The sequence below is a fragment of the Cuculus canorus genome, chromosome 27 (genome assembly GCF_017976375.1).
Source record: "Cuculus canorus isolate bCucCan1 chromosome 27, bCucCan1.pri, whole genome shotgun sequence".
NCBI lineage: Eukaryota > Metazoa > Chordata > Aves > Cuculiformes > Cuculidae > Cuculus > Cuculus canorus.
Window position 1 is genome coordinate 6,745,782 of NC_071427.1, and position 21,137 is coordinate 6,766,918.

The following is a 21,137-nucleotide window of genomic DNA, read 5'->3' on the forward strand; positions in this document are numbered from 1 at the left end:
GCTTTTCAAACAGGAACCTTCCATGAGATCCCTTCCCACCCAACACCCAGTTACAAGGGAGCCGGAGCTCGTGGCACCACACACGTTTGGGACCAAATCTGCCCAGACGAGGTGGCGCTTTCATAGAATTTGGTTGGAAAAGATCTTTCAGATCATTGAGTCCAACCATTCCAGTCCACTGATGAGGTTTGGATACCAGCGCTGCTTGGATGGGAGGTGGCTGCTCCATGATGACTAACCACAGCAGGAATGAGCCAGGTGGATGCACGCTGCTCCAGGGATGCCAGCACAGACCAGACAGGTTTTCCTTGCGCTCACAATTCACTTGACCAGAAAACCCCACAGGTGTCAATCGGCAATAGGTATTTTTGGCACATGCATACTCTTTTTTCCATCTCTCAGAGCCCCTCCCAGGGGACAAACTGGCTACTTGGTCACAAGAAGCTGGTCCTGACAGCTGCAGCATGTTTTTGGGGTGTTCTACCATCACCAAAGCAACCCATACTGCTCAGCCCTCATTAACATGGATGCTCGTTAGCCCAGCACTGAGACTAATCAATACTGCCATTAACGGACTATCCTGAATTAATGTGTTTTAACCTGCCAGGCCTAAGGATATTGGTCATTATTTCACTTAACCTGGCAGGAGGAGTTTTTCCCTTTGCTGGTGTCCAAAGAGCATGGCAGTGGCTCCGGGTGGGATGCAGGGATCCTTTATCCCAACCAAACCCATCTCCTGGGATGGTGACAAAGGCAGAGCAAGATCCCTGCCCACGATCCTGTCTGTGTGTGAGGACTGGAGGCAACGGCACCAGGAGTGTGGCCCTTCTGGGGCTGCCACCTGAGGGAGGATCATAGAATCATTGAGGATGGAAAAGACCTCTAAGACCATCAAGTCCGACCATCAAGGTGGTGCTTTGCTGCCAGCTTTTGGCTTTGCTCCCAGCGTTTGGTCAGCCCGCACTTGCTGGATGCTTCCAAACCTCAGAGAGCAACCTCAAGGCAAGGGAAGGGCAACCTCTGCCCCACACCATGGGTCTAGGGACCCCCGAATGGCTCTGCGGCCTCCACCCTGGCACCTCCGGGTCCCCAGTGCTCCGGTGCCAACATGTCCTGCCCAGGTTGGTCCACCACCACCAGCGATGGACCCCACGTCCCCAGCCCTCCATTTCTGCCACATCCTGCTCAGGCTGGCCCACCACATTCACTACCACCACCAGTGATGGATCCCAGGTCCCCAACCACCTGGTGCCGCCGCATCCTGCTCAGAATGGTCCATCACCACCACCACCAGTGATGTCCCTGGAGCTTAGACCCCACCAGCCCAGCCCCTGTGCCCTCTCCAGACCCCAGGGCAGCAGCCACCGAGCTGTTTTCCCCCAGGCACCCCAGAGTCACCCTCCCCTCTGCTCCCCTCCTGCTTCCCAGTGCCTCTGGCTAAACAGAGATCAGAAATGTTAGATCTTTCCTAACATCTCCTGCCAGCGCTGTCAGTGGCCCTCTCCAGAGTACCAGGGCCCTCTGTTATGTAAACACAGCACATTCTCTGTCAAAGATTAAAAAAAAAAAAGGCTCATTTGCACATAAAAGCAGCCTCTGCACTGGTTCCGGGCACTGTGGCATGTAAGGAAGACTGTAGGTTAAATTCAATAATAAAGCGAGGCGGCGCAGAGGTCCCTGCTCCAGCTCCTTTTCCTGCTCCTGGACAGACTCTGGCCACCAAGCAGTGCTGGTCATGAGCCCATGGGCTGGTGAGGCAGGGAGACCCTAAGGGGCAAAATGTGGGTAAGCGGCATCAAAGCTCTTCGCAGCACCTTCTGTGACCACCGTGGGATCCCCACCCTGACCTCCACGCCCTGGTGCTCCTCTGGGCCTGCCTTGTGCCAGCGGCTCGGCCACGGCACCCCTGTTGTGATACCAAAAATGCTACTGCTTCTTGTGTCAGTCGGAGCCGCAGCCCAGTGCCGTCCTCATCTGCTGCTGCAGAGTCCAGAGAAGGCCACGGAGATGATCCGAGGGCTGGAGCACCTCCTGTATGAGAACAGGATGGAAGAGTTGGGGTTGTTCAGCCTGGAGAAGAAAAGGCTCCAGGGAGACCCTAGAGCAGCTTCCAGTAGGGAAAGGGGCTCCAGGAAGCTGGGGAGGGGCTTTTGATCAAGGAGAGTGGGGATGGGATAAGGCGGAATGGTTTTCAGCTGGAAGAGTGGAGATTGAGATGAGATCTTAGGGAGAAATGTTTTGCCGTGAGGGTGGGGAGGCCCTGGCCCAGGTTGCCCAGAGCAGTGGTGGCTGCCCCATCCCTGGAGGGGTTCCAGGCCAGGTTGGATGGGGCTTGGAGACCCTGATCCAGTGGGAGTGTCCCTGCCCATGGCAGGGGGTGGGATTGGATGGGCTTTGAGGTCCCTTCCAGCCCAAACCATTCCCTGATTCTCCCCTCAGCATCCCGGCCAGGGCACACTGCCCCACACCCTTCCCATACACTTTTGGGAGCCCCGTGCTCCCAGGGCTGTGGCTCTGAGCAGGGCTCCCGCGGCCCTTATGCCCCAGCACGGCGGCAGTGCCGGGCATCACTGCCAGAGCAACACATGGCCCTTGAATCGTGAATGCAATGACATCCCATGCCACCAGCCCTCGGCACAGAGGTGAAGCGGTGCCTGCTCTGCTCCTCTCCGGCGGGATGGCATGGGGAGGTCTCCGGCTGCGGCTGCCCCTCGATCTCCGCAGGGAGCCCCGGCGCCCGCCCGGCTCCAGGGATGGCGGCAGCCAGCCATACGCGCAGCCGGGGTCCAGGCAAATTGAATCACATCAGAAATTCATTGTCGGAGAGATGACGGCTGGAAAGTGTAACGGTAATTGTGTTAGCACCGGCAGTGCTGCAGCCTCGGCTTGCCACGCTGCTCCCGGAGCGCCGCACGGGCACGGTGGCATCTGCACTGCAATGCCAGGGCAGGAGGTCCAAAGCCCCCCAGTGCTGGTGGGGAGCTGGGAGAGAGAACGGAAGGTCCTGGAGGGAGCAGGGAGAGGGAGCAGGGGAGGACAAGCCGAGCTCTGCAAAAGCCGGCGGCCAGATGGCTCGGGACAGGGCAGAGCCGTGGTGGCAGAAGGTGTTTGTGGCATCACTGACAGCAAAGGTGAGAGGGGCACTGGGCTCCAGCGGGGAGGCAAGGGGAGGAGAGGCTGCCCGCGCTCTCCAGATCACAGCCTGCCTCCTCTAGTATGTGTGAGCCCAGGCACACCCAGGCCAGCACGCCAGCACATCCTGCCCCCTGCACACCCGGCCCAGCATCCACGCACACCCAGCACACGCGTGTGCATCCAAGCACACCTGGTCCTGCATACCTGCCCTCATGCACACCCTGCTCAACACGTGTGCACACATGCACACCCATCCCAGCACATGTGCACTCATGCACACCCTGTCCTTCACACACCAGAATGATACGGATGCATCTGTGCACACCAATCCCAGCATGCATGCTCCCATGCACGCCCAGTCCAACACGCATGCACCTGTGCACACCCTGTCCTACACACATGCCTGACACAGACACACCTGTGCACACTCATGCCCCACTCACGTCCCCAGAGCGGCGTAGGAGCTCCCGCAGCCATCAGGCCCTGCACGTGGCTCCCAGCACATCGCTCCCAGCCGGATACCAGACACGTGCCAGCCCGTGCACGAGGCCACGCGTGCTCATACGTGCTCCGGCTGCTCACGCTGAGCGCCCTAATTAACAGGTCTGGCAAAGCGGGCGGGCGCTGATAACGGGCACGGGACGGGAGCCGCTGGGGGTTATCTGCCGGAGGCAGCCGGGCCCCCCGCCGCCCGCGCCGGCTCTGCACCGCAGCCCGCCGGGACAACCAGATCAAGGCGCCCGTTCAGGGGTCTCTCACATGGGAACAGGGTAAACAGCCCCCGGGGCTGACCCCGTTAGCACTGCTGAGCCCCAGCACTTGCTACAGCCGGCGCTGGCACGAAGGCAGAGCTCCAGGCTGCAGAGTCCCCAGCACCGCAGCCACCGGCCCCACGGCACGGTCAGCATCACCGCACCAACCTCTCGTCCACCATCACCTTTCTGCCATCCCCTGACACCATCTCAGGGGCGAGAGACAGACTCTCCCTGGGCACCCACCCTGCCACCCCCATTGCCACCAGGAGATGCTCGGAGCTGCCTATCGGTCCCCACTGGGTGACAGCCATCACCTCACCTTGCCCGAATGGCCACACCACTCTATTCTGCAAGGTGGTACTCAGCGCACAACTCAGCTGCGGTGTCGCCACGTGTGCTGAGTGGCTCACGGGCCAGTGGCCGGGATGCAGCCGAGTGCCCTGAGGACCAGGCATGGGGATGAGTGGCAGCTTGGCTGCAAAGGGCATCAGGGAGCTCTGCATCACCCTCAAGTCTCTGAGCCCAACCACGGTGCTCCCCAGAGTCGGCCGCCACCGGCTTCATGTCGGAGCCACAACCACAATTTTGCAGAGACAGGTGACACCAGTGTGGCCGCTGCTGCCTCCATGCCTCAGTTTCCCTGTCCTGAGGAAGAGCTGCCCCTCGCCCTGCAGTGGTGTTGCAGGATGGAAGGGAAGAGATGGTGGATGAGGGGCTGGTACAGTGCTGCTGCCCATGCCGTGGGGCTGAGCACTGGTAGCTGTGGCGCTGGGGACCCTGCCCGCAGCATCCTAGGCTGGACCATCCTGCACAACGCAGGTCCAGCAGCCTGAGCAGCAAACAAGGAGATTCTTCCCCTCCTCACTTTGTTTGAGACACACAAATTAACACGGATGAACACGTATTATTTCATTACCCCAGTCATCAGCCGCTTCATTCTCCGGCAGCGCCGCGGTCCCAGGCGGTGGCAGGGGCTAGGGGGGGACGACAGCAGGGTGCACGAGTGACTCTTTAACCTTGCAACACTTTAATTCGTAGGAAATTTCACGCGAGCGGCGGGAGCGATTGCTGAGCGTGTTCGCCCAGCAAACGTGGCTGCTGTAATTTGATCGGCGGGAGCTGGGGAAGAGCGCTTGGCTCCCGCAATCACTGCAAAAACCGCCGACGAGGTGGAAATCGGCCGCCCAACGCGTCGCCAGCTGCCCAGTGGGACGCCACGGCAGGGACATGGAGCTGGACAGAGGGACATGGATCAGAAGGATGGATGCTACACTCACAACCGCAGCATGGGGCATGGACCTCGAGCCCCACGGCCCCTGCCTGCCCCATGGAACCCAGCATCCCAAGCAGGATGCAGCCCCACAGTGACCCACAATCCAAAGGACAACATGGGATCGTCCCCCCAGCCCTGACAGTGATGGGCTGGGAGCTGGCGGAGCCATAATTTATCACGCCAGCCCCTGACAGCTCCCTTTGACGGGGTCCCCAGGGGGGCGAGCGATGCCTTTTGTCTGTCCAACAATTAATTATTTCCTAGCTAATGATGAACTCCGACTTGCAAAGCAGGTAGCGGCTCTGTGCAGGAATGAGAGCCATTCCCTTCCCTCCTCGCCCTGCCGTGCCTCCTCCCCATCACGGGACCACCCCACAGTGGGTTGAGGGGTTTTGGGGTACCTGGGCTTAAGGCTGGGATTTGGAACCTCCCTGCATCCCACCATCTCACTGTTTTCCCGTGGGCCCACTGACCCCAGAAAGGGCACCCCAAAACCAGACAGCGCCCTAAGGGAGAACAAAGGTGTGCACAAAGCACCGGGGAGAGGGCACAGATGCCAGATGAGCCAGGATGGAGCCCGTGTCAGTGGTGCCAGTGGGTGAGTGCTGCCCTGCGGCAGCAGATGTCGGCTACGCCAGCGGAGAGCACTTTAAGTGCCAGCCGCTGTGACCGCAGCCCCAGAGCACTCCGCGCCGAGGAGCTGATAACTGGATGATGGGGCTGTGTTAATGGAGAAAATCCATTTAGGTTCACTCGATACTCTCCCACAGGCTTTCATTACACCTCAGGGGTCCACAGTGCATGGCGCCCTGATAAGGCCAAGCTGCGAGCCCAGATCACATCTCTGCTGTTTATCTGCCTCTCGGCAGAGGCTCAGGAAAGACGTGCAGGCGGGGAGGGATGTGTGGATGAAGGCTTCAGCCCCAAGCTCACGGCCGCAGGTGGGGAGAAGCATGGAATAGAATCACAGAATGTCCTGAGTTGTAAGGGACCCACAGGGGTCATCGAGTCCAACTCCTGTCCCTGCACAGGACAACCGCAAAACTCACAGCGCGTGTCTGAGGGCATTGGACAAATGCTGCTGGACTACTGTCGGGCTTGATGCCATGGGGAGCTGTTCCAGTGGTCCATCACCCTCTGCATGAAGAACCTTTTCCTAAGGTCCAGCCTAACCCCCCCTGGAGAAGAGGTGAGAGCAGCACCACCACCCTGTTGTCCTGCATCCTCCAGGGATGCCATGGGGATCCAGCCCCAGCACAGCTCCCTCGAGCCCCTCATGGCTCAATGCTTCAGCACAGACAACAGGGAGATGCGCTCAGGACCAACCTCCCTCAACGGCAAAAGCGATGGAGCTGTGAAAAGAAGTAAAATAATTATCGGGAGCTCCCAGCTCGGCCTCCCAGCCTGGTGCTTTCTGTTTAAGGCTAGTTAATAGCTAGTGTTCTCTGGTTAGGCCTGAATGACATTTCCAGAGTTATAATAACTGAGCTATTACTTGCCGTATTGATGCATTCCCCCTGCCGGCAGCCTGCTCATCCCGTGCCACACCGCCCGGCCGCCGAAAGCTCCTTTAGTCAATAGCACTTCTATTTTTCATTACTCCCTGGAAATGTGGCTCTTGGAAGCTCATCCGTCATTCAATTACGCCCTGGTTCAGTCCTATCATACACGTGTCATAAAGTTCCTTAGATCTGAACTACTGTTAATTTTCTGCGCCATCCCAAGGGGATGCCCAGGACGTGCTTGGAAAGCAACCAGGCAGCCGAGGGCATGCTGGGTACGGATGCGCCAAGGAGCAGGGGGCTGCGGTGATGCCGGTTGCCCCGGGGTGGGGGCTCTTGGCCAGTTGGCTCAGCGAGGAGCTCAGCCGTCATCCCCCTCCCCATTCAGCAGCGCACGACCTTGGCAATTTATTCCTCCGGCTGGTTTTATCAGGTGTTAGTTTAACAGGGTGAGCTCCCTCCCTTCCCCTTTAATCCTATCGGCATCTGTGTTCGGCACGTCCGTACACAGAATAATCACCTGCCTGGCAGATTTGTCACTTCACCAGATGTAATCGGGGAACTTTTTCCCTTTTTTTTTCAGCTGAAACCCTCCTGATTTTCTGTTTCTTAGAAGCTGCAGCTGCTGGGCAGGGGCAGCTGCCGCAGGCAGTACCTGCTCCAGGTCCTTCCCTTCCCTTTGCTCTGTTCGGCTTCGCTCTCCAGTGTTTTGGTCGAAGGAAGCGGGGAGGATGGCAGGGCAGCAGCACAGAGGGTGGATGTCAATGTCACGCCACACTGCTCCCTCCATCCTCTGCTGCTCATGAGTGTGCCTGGTTGGACACAAGCCCATGAGCCTGGGGGAAAAACAGGATAGGATGAGGTGGGGAGGCCCTGGCCCAGGTGGCCCAGGTTGCCCAGAGCAGTGGTGGCTGCCCTGTCCCTGGGGGTGTTCAAGGCCAGGCTGGATGGGGCTTGGAGCCCCTGATCCAGTGGGAGGTGTCCCTGCCCATGGCAGGGGTGGGACTGGATGGGCTTGGAGGTCCCTTCCAGCCCAAACCATTTCATGATTCTCTGATTCTTTGGGTCTTGGGGATGCCAGGGACAGAGGGGTCTCAGTCTGGACAACCCCCAGACTCCCTCTGGTTCCCAGGGTCACACCTTGGTGAGCTGCTGGAGAAGGGATGTCCACAGCTGTGCTGTGCCAGCGCTGCCCTTGGGGACCCGCCACCGGCCCCTGTGGACACCGGGATGAGACAGCACAGGACACAGGGAGGCAGAGGGTGCTCCAACACAGAGAAACCGCAGGCAGCCCTACTCAACGTGTCCCTGCATGGATGACAAGGACCTGGAGATCCTTCTCAGGCTTAAAAGCATCCCTGAGAGATGCTATTCATCCCCTCCACAAACCCCAAGATCATAATTTCTCTCGTCTCCGCTGGGCACCCCTGGCTGTCCTTGCCCACGCTCTCCCGTCCCCAGGACCAAACCAGGGGTCCCATGCAGCCCTCACGTCGCTGCCTGGGTGGCCTGGGCTGCCTCGCCTGCCTCCCAGCAGCAGGACAATGACTTTGCCAATGTCCCACTCCTCCGCACGCCCGTCCCCACGAGGCCTCCCACACACTGTTTTCCCTAAGCCGGGATAGACGCAAGCCAGGGTGTTTGCAAACGCTTCGCATCACTTGTCAGCTCCAGGGACAACTGTGTGGTGCCCCTGGCCACGCTTCTTCTTGCTCCTTGGGACATCTCCAACCACGTCGACCGCCTCTAAAGTGCTTTATAAACAAACATTCCCCATCAGGCGGAGGATGCTGTGGTGCAGCCGGGGCCAACCCTGGCCACAGGGCTCTCACGGCCCCCAGGACTTTCACCAGTCCCTCGATCCTGACAGATAGAGGCTCTGTCCTGGCTGATGATGGGGGAAACTGAGGCACAGAGGGGTTTGTTTGCGTTCAGGGTGAGATGCAGGTGCTCGGCAGCTTGCAAAGCATCAGGGTTTCGGTGAGCTGATGGGATATCCCTGCTGCCATAGGAGGGCAGTGACCTGGAGATGCCCCAAATGCAGTGGGGTGACCCAGCAGTGGTGTCAACCAGTCACATCCTCCTGGCCTGCCCTCCCAGCCTGGCATCCCTCCCCACTCCTCTTCCAGCTCACCACCCAGCCTCACGTTTCGCTCCGGGCCATGGCTAATGACTGGCCTAATTGATCTCTGGTGAAGCTCTGCTCCTCACTGAGATCGATGCTGGAACCCACTCAAGGCTCTGCAACAAGCCATTTCTCCCTGCCTGCCCAGCCAGGCAGCACCGCCCCTCGCCCACAGAGAAGCGCCCATTGATTGGGGCAAGGATCGATCGGATCGAGAAGAGGATGGAGGGGCAGGTGGCCGCCCTTGCAGAGTGGTCCACGGGGAGCAGACCCCCGGGCTCCCACTTGGTCCAACCCTATAGCATCGCAGGCAAGGTCAGCAACGGGGCTGGGGTGACCCTCCCAGCCACGTCAACAGTGTCTCCCATTATCCCAAGCCTCCTCCCAGCAGCAGGCAGCTGCCAGGCTCGTCCTGCACGAGGATGGGCTCCTGCCACTGCTGATGGCATCTGGCACGGCCAACACCAGCAGTGCGAGCCCACCAAAACAACAACAACAACTGCCTGTCCATGCTTTGACGGGTTTGCCCATCTCTGCCCATTTTGCTGCTCAAAAAAAGCCCAGGTGCAACCGCTCTGCATTGTGGGAGCAAAATGATGATCACATCCCAACCCATCCGGAGGTGCCGCTGCAGTGGAGGAGGCACTGGGTGCCACATCCTGACCCGGCGCACACCAGGATGGATGGATGCGATGGGGTCTCGCACAGGTCTGTCCACGCTGGCAGCCGTGCCCCACTGCAGTCTGGCACCTCCACCCCGCGGGGCTCAGCTCGCGCCTCCAGCTCCTCGCCGGCACCGCAGGCTGTGCCAGGGCAGCACAGCTCCCCCAGAACTGATCGATATGCAGTGACCGGACGTACCACAGGTTTTACCGACTCGTTGGCACGGTGGTGCCTGCTCTGTGCTTGCTGGGTGAGGGGCTGCCAGGAGCACCCCAGCACCAGCAGCTCCCCCTGCACACAGCTCGCTGGCACCCCAGTGGCTCCCAGCACAGCCCCTCACCCCATCCGAGGAGCCAAGGGACTGCAGAGGGCAGGTGGTGGCGGCGAGGAGGGGGTAATCCTTGGTATCTCCACCACCACACAAGGCTGGAGGGGAGCGGGGACCCCAGCCCCCCAGGCAGGGGAGGGGGCAGCACTTGCGGCAGCAGAGCTGGTGGCTGCCTTCAGGAACCTGAGGGAGGTCACAGGGCCAGCAGAACCACACTTATTTCTTCTTCTGGCTCTTTCCCCCCTTTATTCCTTCCCCTCGTGTTCCCCCAGCCAAATTTGACCTAATTTGGCGAGATCGGCTGGGATCTCCACTTCTCAGGGCACCACGGCCCCCCCCTCCAGGTCCTTTCACTGGGGTTTAAGCCTTTTCGCTTTCTCCATTCACTCCAAGACTAATCAGATTAAAGCCTTGCCCAGGCTGCTCCCGCCCTCGCCCCGCTTCACCCCCTCGCCCCTCAGCGGGTTTTGGCAGCCGACAGCAAAGTCTGAGCACCGGGAAGGTGAGATGGGGGAGAAGGAGCCCTGGAGGCAGCAGGATGGGGATGAAGGCAGCAGGGTTTCTCCCTGCTGAAGCCATCACGCTCTTTGGGGACTCCCTCCCTCTCCGCAGTCATGCCTCACATTTCCATCAGGCTGAAGCAGCATCTAAGAGATTTGCTAAAAAGACTCGTTTTCCCTTTTTTTCTCCTCTTTTTGCTGCTCTGCACCAGGTGCCCTTCACCAGTGAGCAGGGAGTGTGATGGGCGCCTGTTGTGGCCAACAACGGACGAAGCCAGACACTGGCTCCGGCTCCAACAGCCCCTTTGGACATATGAAGGACCTCGACCTGATGCCCAGGCAGTGGGGGCAGCCAGCAGTACCCACACCCCATCCACTGGGACCCCCATCCCCTGGGACCCCTACCACAGCCCAGCCTTGCTCTTTGGACAGGGAACAAATCCCAACTAGAAACTTCCAGACCCCATCCCGCTTGCCTCCCCACGTGCTCCAGCCTACCAGCCCCAAAATCACTAAATACCCCTTCCTTAAACCTTAAAAATTGATTTCAATTCACTTTGGCCCAGCTCCGCACACAAATGCATTCGACACGGGCACTCTCCCCCGGCCGGGATTGTATGCAAAGGCAGTTAGGGGTCAATGAATAATTCATACTCCGCTGTCTTTCAGAATTATACTGTGGAAAAATAAATCTGAGACTATATAAAAAAAAAAGAGAGAGAGAGAAAAAAAAAGCAGCTGGGGGGTGCAAGGAGGCGGCTTTCACCCCGTCGCCCCCTTGGCCAAAGTCGGGATGAAAGCATCGGCACATCTCCTCTTCCATTGAGCAATCCGACATTCGGGTCTGTGCGGAAACCACCTCAAATCCTTCCTGTGCTTTGTTCTGCTGCCTTTTCACCCGAGTCTTATGGAGATGGGGTGAGGGTGGTGGGGAGGAGGGCCCTTTGAGGTGGAGGGGGGTGCCATTGAAGAAACCCACTCATGCGTTTGGCTGGTTGAGTTCAAGGGGCGCCGTGCTGGGCTGCCCCAGCTCCGGGGGCCACCGTGACCCTGCCCAGCTCAGCCAGGACTCCCCGGCACCCACTCTGCCTCCCGCCCATGGACTTCGCAAGCCCAGGGTGGTTCTGCCCCATCTTGGAGGGGCTGGACTGGGTTTTGGGGTGCGCAGAGCAGCATAGGAGCAGACAGCGGCAGCCCCATCTCCCCCCACAGCTGGTGGGGGCCACGTGCTCGACGCACGATGTGCTAACGGGGAGGAAAGGAAGCGGGAGTCACTTTAATTTGGCTATTTAAAAATAAAGAAATAACACAGGCTTTGAAAGCCCGGAGGGGTCCCAGTGGAGGGACCTCCATCTCCCCCTTCAAAGGCCGCCTCTGCTTTCTTCCCCCCGTTAGCAGCACACAAAGGTGCACGAGCACTTTCGTCTCTGTGGAAAGACCTTTTTAATTGGTTCCAGGCAGAAGGTTAAAATCTCTCCCCTTCCCTGCACGTTTTTCTAAGAGGGGAAAGGCAATAAAATAAAAAAAATATAGGCAGAGGGGAGGAGGCAGGGAGGAATGTTTGGATCACGGCAGGGCAGCTCTGCCTGGCATGGGGCAGCCAAGCTGGGGGGCACCTGAGGCCAACGTCCCACTCTGGGGGATCCAGGGTGGCCGAGGCTGATGGGGTTACCTGGCTAGAGGTTGAGGTGGCTCCGACAGGGCTGGTGATGGGCTCCGGAGCAGGAGATGCTCATGGGGAAAAGGGGGATGTTCGGATGCTTGGCCTGAGGGTGCTTGGTGTGAGGTTGCTGCCACCAGGATGCTCAGCACGAGGATGGTGGGTGTGAGGACACTCAGTACAGGGATGCTCGGTGTGATGACACTTGGCGTGAGGATGGTGGGTGTGAGGACACTGGGTGCGAGGATGCGAGGATACTCTGTGCAAGGATGCATGGCGCAAGGGTGCACAGCACAAGATTGCTCGGCTCGAGGATCCTCAGTATAATAGTGTACAGTGCGAGGATGCTCAGTGCAAAGATGCTTGGAGCGAGGATGCATGGCACAAGAACGCTCGGCACAATGATGCTTGGCGCAAGGATGCCCAGCGTGAGAATGCTCAGCGCAAGGATTCATGGAGCAAGGATGCTCAGCGTGAGAGTGCTCGGCGCGAGGATTCATGGAGCAAGGATGCTCAGCACTCTGACGGGAATACAATTTTTGAGGGTTTTTACTGGGATTCCCAAAACAAGCAAGCAGAGATGTTCTGTCCAGGGCCTCCTTGCAGGGAGGAGGCTGGGCAGAACAGGAGGGGGCACAGGGGGCTGCTCTGACCTCTGTGGGTTTCCCCAGGCTGCAGAGCACCCTCAGCACTTCCCCACTCACCCCAGTCCCCAGCGAGGAGCACAGTGGCCCCCCGGCACCATCCCCAAACACCACACATGCTACTCTAGCCCCTCACCGTTCCCCAGTCCCCACCCTACCAGTGCCACCATCCCCCCAGCACTTGGGTTTCCTTCCACGGAAGGGGGAGTTGAGAAAAATGCATCAATTATTGAGCCGGGGCGCCGTGAGCCCGACGCGTCCCCCTTGCTAATGCCGCTCAGGTAGAGCCGCGCGGAGCCGCAGTCAGACACCTCCTAACACGATTAGCTGCAGGGCTCTTCCAGCGCGCTTCAAGGTCAATTTTTCTGAGGCTGACAAAAGGCACAGGCGGGCAGCGACTCCCCTGCCACGGCCCGGGACAGGGCAGCACAGCGCTGGGGACCAGCACCGCCAGCCCCGAGCGATGCCACCCTGCCGACGGACAGCCAGGGCAGGATGGTGGGGGTCCTGGTGGGATGGGGACTTGGTGAGGCTCTCAGTGGGACGAGGACACAGCGCGGGTCCTGGTGGGATGGGGACGCAGGAGGGCTCCCGGACACAGGACGGGGACACAGAAGGCTTCATGTTGAGATGGGGACACGACAAGGCTCCCAGCCACAGGATGAGGACATGGCAAGGCTCCTGACCACAGGGTAAGGACATGGTGGGGCTCCCAGCCATGGGATGGGGACACAGCGAGTCTCCTGGTAGGATGGAGACACAGCAGAGGTCCCAGCCATGGGATGGGGACAAGGCAAGGCTCCTGGTGGGACAGGGACATGACAGGGCTCCTGACCATGGGATGGGGACACGGCAAGGCTCCTGGTGGGATGGGGACACGGCAAGGCTCCCGGTGGGACAGGGACATGGCAGGGCTCCCAGCAACAGGATGGGGACATGGCAAGGTTCCTGGCCGCGGGATGGAGACACGACACGGTTCCCAAATGCAGGGTGGGTCGCTCTGCAGCAACACAACCTCCCATCACACCATGTGGGAGGAGTGGGTCCAGCCCAGTTGGCTGCACACAGAGCAGCAATTGGATCCAGATGTTTCCCCCAGCAGCCGGAAACAACTTCCCCCCATACAGAAAGTGCTCAGCAGCCCCTTCCATCGCTCCACACCGGCTGTGGTGGGGACAGAACCATGTGCTGCGGGCGCCACGGCAGGGATTCACCCCAGTGCGGAGAGGCTGGGCGGAGGGATGGGGCAGCTCGGCAGGGCACAGATCTGTCAAAGCCAGCCTTGCACCTGCACTTGAGGTTTCAGGACTCGCAGGCACAGGACCCTCACTCCAGCAACACATCCAGCCCCCTCCAGCCAGGTTGGAACGCGGACACTCAGCCAGCTGCTACGCTTCACCCCTGGCTCATTCCCATGTCCCTCCCCTCCAAAACAACCCCGTTCTCCTGCATGGCAAAGGAGGGAGCTGCAGCAGCAGGCGGGGAGGACATCACAACTGAAAGGAAAGCAGGAGATGGGCGTTCGGGGCTCCTGAGGGCTCCTGGAAGACCGCTGATCGCTTCTGAAGTAGCTGGAATGAAGTCCCTGCTCGAGGCAAGCAACCTCCCTGTCCCAGAGCCGCCTTCTCTGCAGACACGGCATCACCCGACATGCAGGAGGTTTGGTCCAGCACAAGCACCCTCCGTCCCGCAGCAGGAGCAGGGCTGGGTGCCCACCAGGCTGGGTGCTCACTGTCCCAGGCAGATGGTGGTAAAGCCAAAAAAACTCCCCAAGCCTCAGTCTGGGAGGACCCAGCTCCAATGTTTGGGTTGGGAAAGGGCTGGCAGGCAGCTCCAGGCAATGCAGGCCGAAGGTCACCACCAAAGCCATTCCTGAGTGGTCTCCCAAAGGACACCACGACCCACAAGTCCCTGTCTCCCCACCAGGTCACATTCTGCTTTGGGGAGGGTGCCCAGGGCAACGTGTTCCCACACAGGACAGGGATGTGGCCTTCTGGACCCTCTGACCTCACAGCAGAGCAAGGAAAAATCGCAAGAAAACTGCAGCAACCCGCCTTAAGAGCCAGAACCCAAATCCACTCACTCTCATATTATTTAAGGCCCATCGTGGCTTCCAAGCCCTGCAATGATGCGTGAATCTCAATTACCATTAAAAGAATGCATTTCTGCTCTTTGCATCACGAAGAAAAGCCTGAAAACCAACCCCTGGGGATTAAACAACTCCAGAAAGAAGAACAATTAACTAAAAATCATGTAATTTCTATTATTTAAAACCTGGCAGTTGGCAAACCAGTCTCTCAACTGGAGGAAACCGGGGCCATGGGAAGGCAGGGAGATGAATCCACAGTCCCAGCTCGGCGGCGCCCAGCACTGCCCCCTCCACACCCCACGACAGGATCTGGCTTTAAATGGTTTTTTAAACACCTCCGAGCTTGTGGGATGCAGCCCGCTGCAGAAGGACAGCGTGTTATTTTTATCGTTGTATTAGTTCCAGTTTAATTGCCGGGATGTTAATAACGGCACGGAGCAGGGCCCGGGCAGTGGGAATGCTGCTGTCAGTCCATCTTGCCTCAAACCTTCCGGATGCCTGTGCAGGAGTGGGGTTTGAGACCCAGCACGCTCGCTGCACGCCAGCGCATGCCTCTCCTTGCCATGTTTGGTGACAATCAGGGACAGGAGCCATCCACCAGCACTGGACCATCTCAGCTCATCCTTTCCCACCTCCTCCAGCTCCTTTCAGCAGCCCCGGGGCCCAGGATCGAGGTTCCCTCCAGTCCTCCCTCCTCCTCCTTGCTCCACTGCAGGTCCCAGTCCCCTCCACTGCTCTGCAACTGGGGATGCTCCCACCGTCACCGATTCTCCACCCTCAGGGCTCCATCCCAGTAACCAGACCCCAGCAGGCCCCCTCCTACCATCCCCTCTTGGAAACTGCTGTTTCCAACACAACAAAAAGCCGCTGTTTTGTGCCAGCGCTGGTGGCCGGGGTCCCTGGGGTCACCAGGAGCTGGGAAGCACGCTCAGCGCTCGCCCTGGCTGCTCCCACACGGGAAACCTCCCACCAGTCATGGCCTGGAGATGGGAGATTCCCTCCCTGCGCTGGGGCTGAGCTAATCCCGGGCTTCACTCCTGCCACCTTGCAGCGTCCCGGGAACAGCCCTGCCATCACAGAGACCCCTCGGCCATCCCTGCGTCCGCAAGCCCTGTCCCCGCAGCTGAGAGCGCGGAGCAGGAGGGAGGCAGGAGCGCGCGGCAGAGCGGAGTTGCTGCTGAGAAATCATCTCGGAGGAAACAAAACCTGCCAGTCAGCGATCTGACTAACGGCATACGGGAATTAAGAGACCAGAAAATGCCCTCCCGCGCCTGCCAGCAGCTTCCCAGCCAGGTGTGTGCGCAACAACTTGTTTTCCCAGGGAAAGGCAGGATCGTGCTGGAGCGGCGCTGAGGATGTTTGTTCGGTGCTTCGGTTCACACCTCTCCCAGAACAGTGTCCCCAACCCACCTGGAGCCAAGCCACCCTCCCAACCAGGCTCCACAGTCCCACTCCCAGCCCAGCATCTCCGGAGATGCTGGATTGGATTGGATCTGGGATGTTGGAGACAACAGAAGACTCCTAGAAGGTTGAAACCGCTGGGGATAGAGGACGCCAGACGTGCCCGAGCAGGCTGGGCAGGGATGAGCAGCATCACAGGCAGGTGATAATCCCAATTTATAAACTGATTCCAGCAGGGAAAGTCTTGCAAGGGAGAAGGATCAAGCTCAGGAGGATGCACTGGAGCTGAGATGTGGGGCTGCACCCCAAACTCTGAGACAGCCATGGAAGGACATCCACCTTTGAAGGCACTGACCCCAGGGCCTCCTGCTCAGCCCCACTTTCCTCTCAACACCAGTGGCCTTCCAGTTCAGCACTGGGAGACGATGCCAGGGACCAGTCTCCCGTGGAGACCAGCAACATCACCGGGTGGATTTGTTTTACAGGGTCACTGAGGAAGGGACCAACACGGAGATATTTAAGCAGTGTTTAGCCGTTGGAAAAAATTAGACTCACAATATTAATTAATCCTCAAAGCACTTTACGAACATTAACTAATTAAGCCTCCCAACCCCTCTGCGAGGTGGGAAAGGTATCATTGTCCTCGTTTTACAGCTGCGGAAAATAAAGTGTGTAGAGGTGACATGACTCACCCAAGGTCGCTGCGAGCTGGGCGAAAGTGGGATGGGGACCCCAAAATCTCCCCTGTACACCCCTTGCCATCCCTGAGCAGGACAGGACCCAGCAGTGCTGGGCACCACGAAGCACCCTGAAGATGCCCCGCAGCCAGTGTGCATCCCGCTGCCCTGGGCTGGGGCCCATCATCCCAGTCCCCACGTCCCAGCATCCCGCTGCCCCAAGCTGGGTTTCAGTATCGCAGTCCCCAGGTCCCAGCACCCCATTCCCCAGGTCCCAGCATCCCGCTGACCCGAGCCGGGTCCCAGCATCCCAGTTCCCATCCCAGTCGGAGGAACAGGAGACGGAGCCACAGCTCAAAGCACAAGCCAGGAGCTGTTGCATCCCTGCCACCCTGCACCCACTGCGGCAGGCAGCGCCCCCGGCACACAGTCCCGAGGGAAAATGCACCGGAGCCTGGGGCAGAGAGTTAAAATAGAAAATGCTGAGGGGTTTTATCGAAAGCACAAAGGACCCAGCGCGGTTTAAAAGCGATTAGAGGCCTCAGCTGGGTTATCAACCGGTGTCTCAATCACGCAGCATCGATCCAGATAATAGCCAGCAATTGTTCAGATACAATATCATAAAGTCCCTTTAACTACAGCCATAAAGCTTCCCCCGCCTGCAGCACTGCCGGGCGCTCCCCACGCCATCCTGGGGGCTCTCTCAGGATGGGGGTACGGATGGCAAAGCCTCGTCCCCATGGAGTGCCACAAGCACGTGCTCAGGGCCGGCGCGGCTGCGAATGCTGCAGGGACCATCACTACCCCATGGCTCTGAGCCACAGCCGTCCCCGGGCCACTGACCTTCACAGGGACGAGGCCACTCAGTGGCATCCCCATCCCAGGGCATCCCATGAGATCTGCTGGGAGCAGAGGGGATGGGGAGGGAAGCAGACTCCCTGAGGGCTCTCTCGACACTGCTCCTGGGAGCCAGCGGCACACGGCGCCGGGGCTGGGGACGCTCAAAGGCAGCTGCTGAGATTTGCTGTTTCAAGTTTTAATCCACAGGATTTACAGCAGTTAGAGGAAAATGCACGGTGACAGCAACAACCCCCCCGTTTGGTGGCTGTGAACCCCCATACGCCCCTGTACAGTGACTGCAAACCCCCCACACAGCGTCTTTGAGCCCCTGGCTCCCCACATTTGCCTCCACCCTCGACAAACACGGGGTTCCCACGCCAGGATGCAGCTCCTCCACTCCCCACAGCACCCCAGGGCACCGGGCTGCCCACTGCCCGCCCCCCCCGACTCCCAGTGTCTCTGTGACCCTGGAGCAGCCACGCGCCCTTCCCCGGCTCTCAGCCCACAATCGCCGTCTCCACTTCCCAGCTGGAGCTTGGTGGGGTTCTGGTTGCCGGCAGCTGGCAGCTGGGGACACCAGCAGCAGCCCCTGACTGCGATGGAGTATGCTGCTTCCTCACCCACTGCTTCCTCACCCATTGCTTCCTCATCCGTCGCTTCCCACTACTTAATGAGCACAAAATATTTCCATGTTGCCAATTACTTGGTTCGTTTGTGCTGCTGCGGGCAGCGCTGGCGCAGGAAAATCCCGCTGAAGCTGTCCCGATCCTCACAGAGCACGAGGAACCCCAGCAGGGTCCCCCCCAGCCCTCCCAGGACTGAGCATCCTCATCCTCACCACGGACCAGCACCCCTGTAGCCCCCTCACTATCAGAGCCGTGTTCGTTAGCGGTGAGTTAACAGCTTTCCCACATCCCCAGTGTGACACCAACGCTGCTGTGGTGGGAGAGTGTGACCTTCCTGGGATTTAAACCAGCCTTTGAGGTTCATGGTTGTGATGGAACTCCAAAGGGCACAGACCCATGTTCTGGCTGCTGAGCCAGGCTGAGGCGTGGAGGCAAAGTGCGATCCAACACGCCACGACGCCCCTTCTGCTCCTCAGAGGCTGGGGGGTTGCCCAACCTGGGGGTGCTGCTGCCCAAACATCACAGCGGGATCTGGTATGGGGCGTGAGAGCAAGCCCAGGGCACCATCAGCATCGCGCATCCCTCTGGAGTGATGCTGGGAACAGCTTGGCGGGGCTGCTGGACACACCCCCAGGCTTTGGAACCCCTCTTTTCAGCTCATCACGGGGCTGAGTGCCCCCAGCTTCACTCTGTTGATTTACAGTCATGGAATAGTCTGGGCTGGAAGGACTTCAAAGTCTGTCCAGTTCTATGGGCTTGCTTCAAGCCCCATCCAACCTGGCTTGAACACCTCCAGGGATTGGGCAGCCACCACTGCTCTGGGCAACCTGGGCCAGGAAAATATTTTTTCCTAAGATCTCATCTAGGGATATCAGGAAAAGACATTTACACCAGCAAAAGGCAATTGAGGTCCCTCCTGCCGCTGTGCCGGCACCACAACCCGCTCCAGCATAGAGAAAACCCCGAGCAGCACCACAGCCGTGTGCTATCCCGGCCAGGTCCCACCATGGGGCCCGATCCCCACTCCCGGAGCGCTGCCCAGGCAGGATTTACAGCCGGGCGAGCCCTGTCCCCTCGGCACACTCACCGCCACACCGTCATTAGAAACATATTAAACCTGGTGGGTGCCCAGTAACCACGCTCCTCTCGCTGCGGCTATACCTGCACCCATAAATCCTCCCTCCTGAGGCAGCCCGGCTGGGAGATTTATAAGGTGAAATAAATATTACGAAGTTTAAGAAAAAAAAAAAAAAAACAACGCAAAACCCACCAAATCGGGCTCCCCTCTCACTGGGAATGGGATTCCCAGTGTAAACCAGCACTGACAAACATTTGGCTGTGTGATGCCAGTTGAGGTTCTGAGCCTCCACATCCCCAAAGCGGGAAACGCATCCTCTCCGGAGCCCCAAAGCAGCCTGGCAGGAGCCGGGGCTGCAGCCCCTCCTCGTAGACACGGAGGAGAAGGCGCTTTGCAGCCAATGCCATCGGCACTGCTCGCCGCCTTCGCAGACACCCATATCCCAGCCAGAACTCCCAGGTCTGGCCATGGAGCAGGAGGACACGCTGTGCAGCGCTGGGAGAGCCACGTCCTTCTCAATTGCTCCATGCACTCTACAAATATTAATTGCTTAATTTAGCCCCTGGCAGCGATCCTCACCTTAATGGCGGAGAAACTGAGGCTGGGAGCGGGGAAGCCATTTGTCTCCAGGTAACGAGCTGGAAACGGGATCCAGAACTCACACCCCAGCTCGCTGGCTTAATGATGATCCCTCCTCCTTATCCAAAAGCTTTCTATTTTAAAAGACAACATTATGATTTATTATTATTAATCAGCTTTGAAATGTTTTCTGGAGCCCCAATTCCTGCTGCCTTAGGCACACGCCGGGCCCCTGCCACCCTCCCGCCAGCGCCGCACATCCCAGCGCCAGAGAGAGATCCAGGAAGGAGCCAAGGTGGAAAATGCTGATGGTGGTGGGGATAAGCCTGGCCAGCCCAGCCGGAGAGGCAGCAGTTGGGCAACCAGGCCACAGAAACACTGACCCTGAGAACTGGCATGGACAGGGAAAGGCAGGCAGGTAAAGGCAGAAATTTCTGGCAGGGAAAAGTAGGAATCTCAGGCAAGGAAAACTTGGAGCCCAGCCCTGGTCAGAGGTGACGGCAGTTCAGTGATGAACATCGGGCATGATGCCACCTCCGGAGCACGTCCCACAGCAGAGCGTGATCCCACTCCCATCCTTTGTTTTAGCCTTTAATCCCATCTCGCAGGGCTGGGAGCGACGCCGGGGCCGCAGTGCAGGGAGATCCTGGTGTCTCACAGGACCCGGCACCCTGTGGCCGCAGGCCTCCAGCCCAATCACAACCTGCGGACCCAAGGCAACTCAACAGACACACGACGTCGGACAGAGATGGGAGCCAAAAGCCATTCCTATTTTGGATGGCGGTTGGGATTCACTGTTGGAAACCAAACCGGGAGCACCATTTTGACCGGCATTTGCAGCTGGTGCCAGATCTGCAATGTATCCAACAGCAGTTGTACAACCCCAACATGATGTCAGTGATAGCAGGACAAAAAACCCAGGGACACGGCACGGCACAGCCTGGTAGGGCCACGGCTCCATCCCAAGTCCCACGGTGCTGCCGGAGCGGCAAGCGGGCAGCGGCTCCAACTGACCCCCCTGCACAAAGCAGCCCAGGAAGCCCATGGAGGGGGACTGGAGGATTCCCAAGCCGGACATCACACCCTGAAGCACGAGGCTGCCCTGGGTTCAGGATAACTATAATTTCCCCAAACAAAAGATTTCAGAGTGTACCCTGTCCTCATCACTCTCCCAATCCCACCGGGCACAAGGAGGGGATGGGGAACAGCCCCCATCCTAAATTGGGGATGCCAGGAGCAGGGAGCTCATCCGCTGGCAAACG

At 59.0% G+C, this 21,137-nt stretch overlaps 1 protein-coding gene across 3 annotated transcripts in view; it reads right to left on the minus strand.

The window, feature by feature from the left end:
* The window catches only part of EFNA2 (ephrin A2), a 78,671-nt gene that overhangs the window by 22,112 nt on the left and 35,422 nt on the right, over positions 1-21,137 (minus strand). Inside the window, exon 1 of one of the 3 annotated variants that reach the window (XM_054050419.1) lies at positions 19,876-19,997. The exons of the other annotated variants lie outside the window; for them this stretch is intronic. Within the exon in view, the coding sequence (XP_053906394.1) occupies positions 19,876-19,916 (41 nt within the window). The 5' untranslated portion in view covers positions 19,917-19,997. Of the gene's footprint in view, positions 1-19,875; positions 19,998-21,137 lie in introns of those variants that run through there. 3 annotated transcript variants of the gene reach the window in all.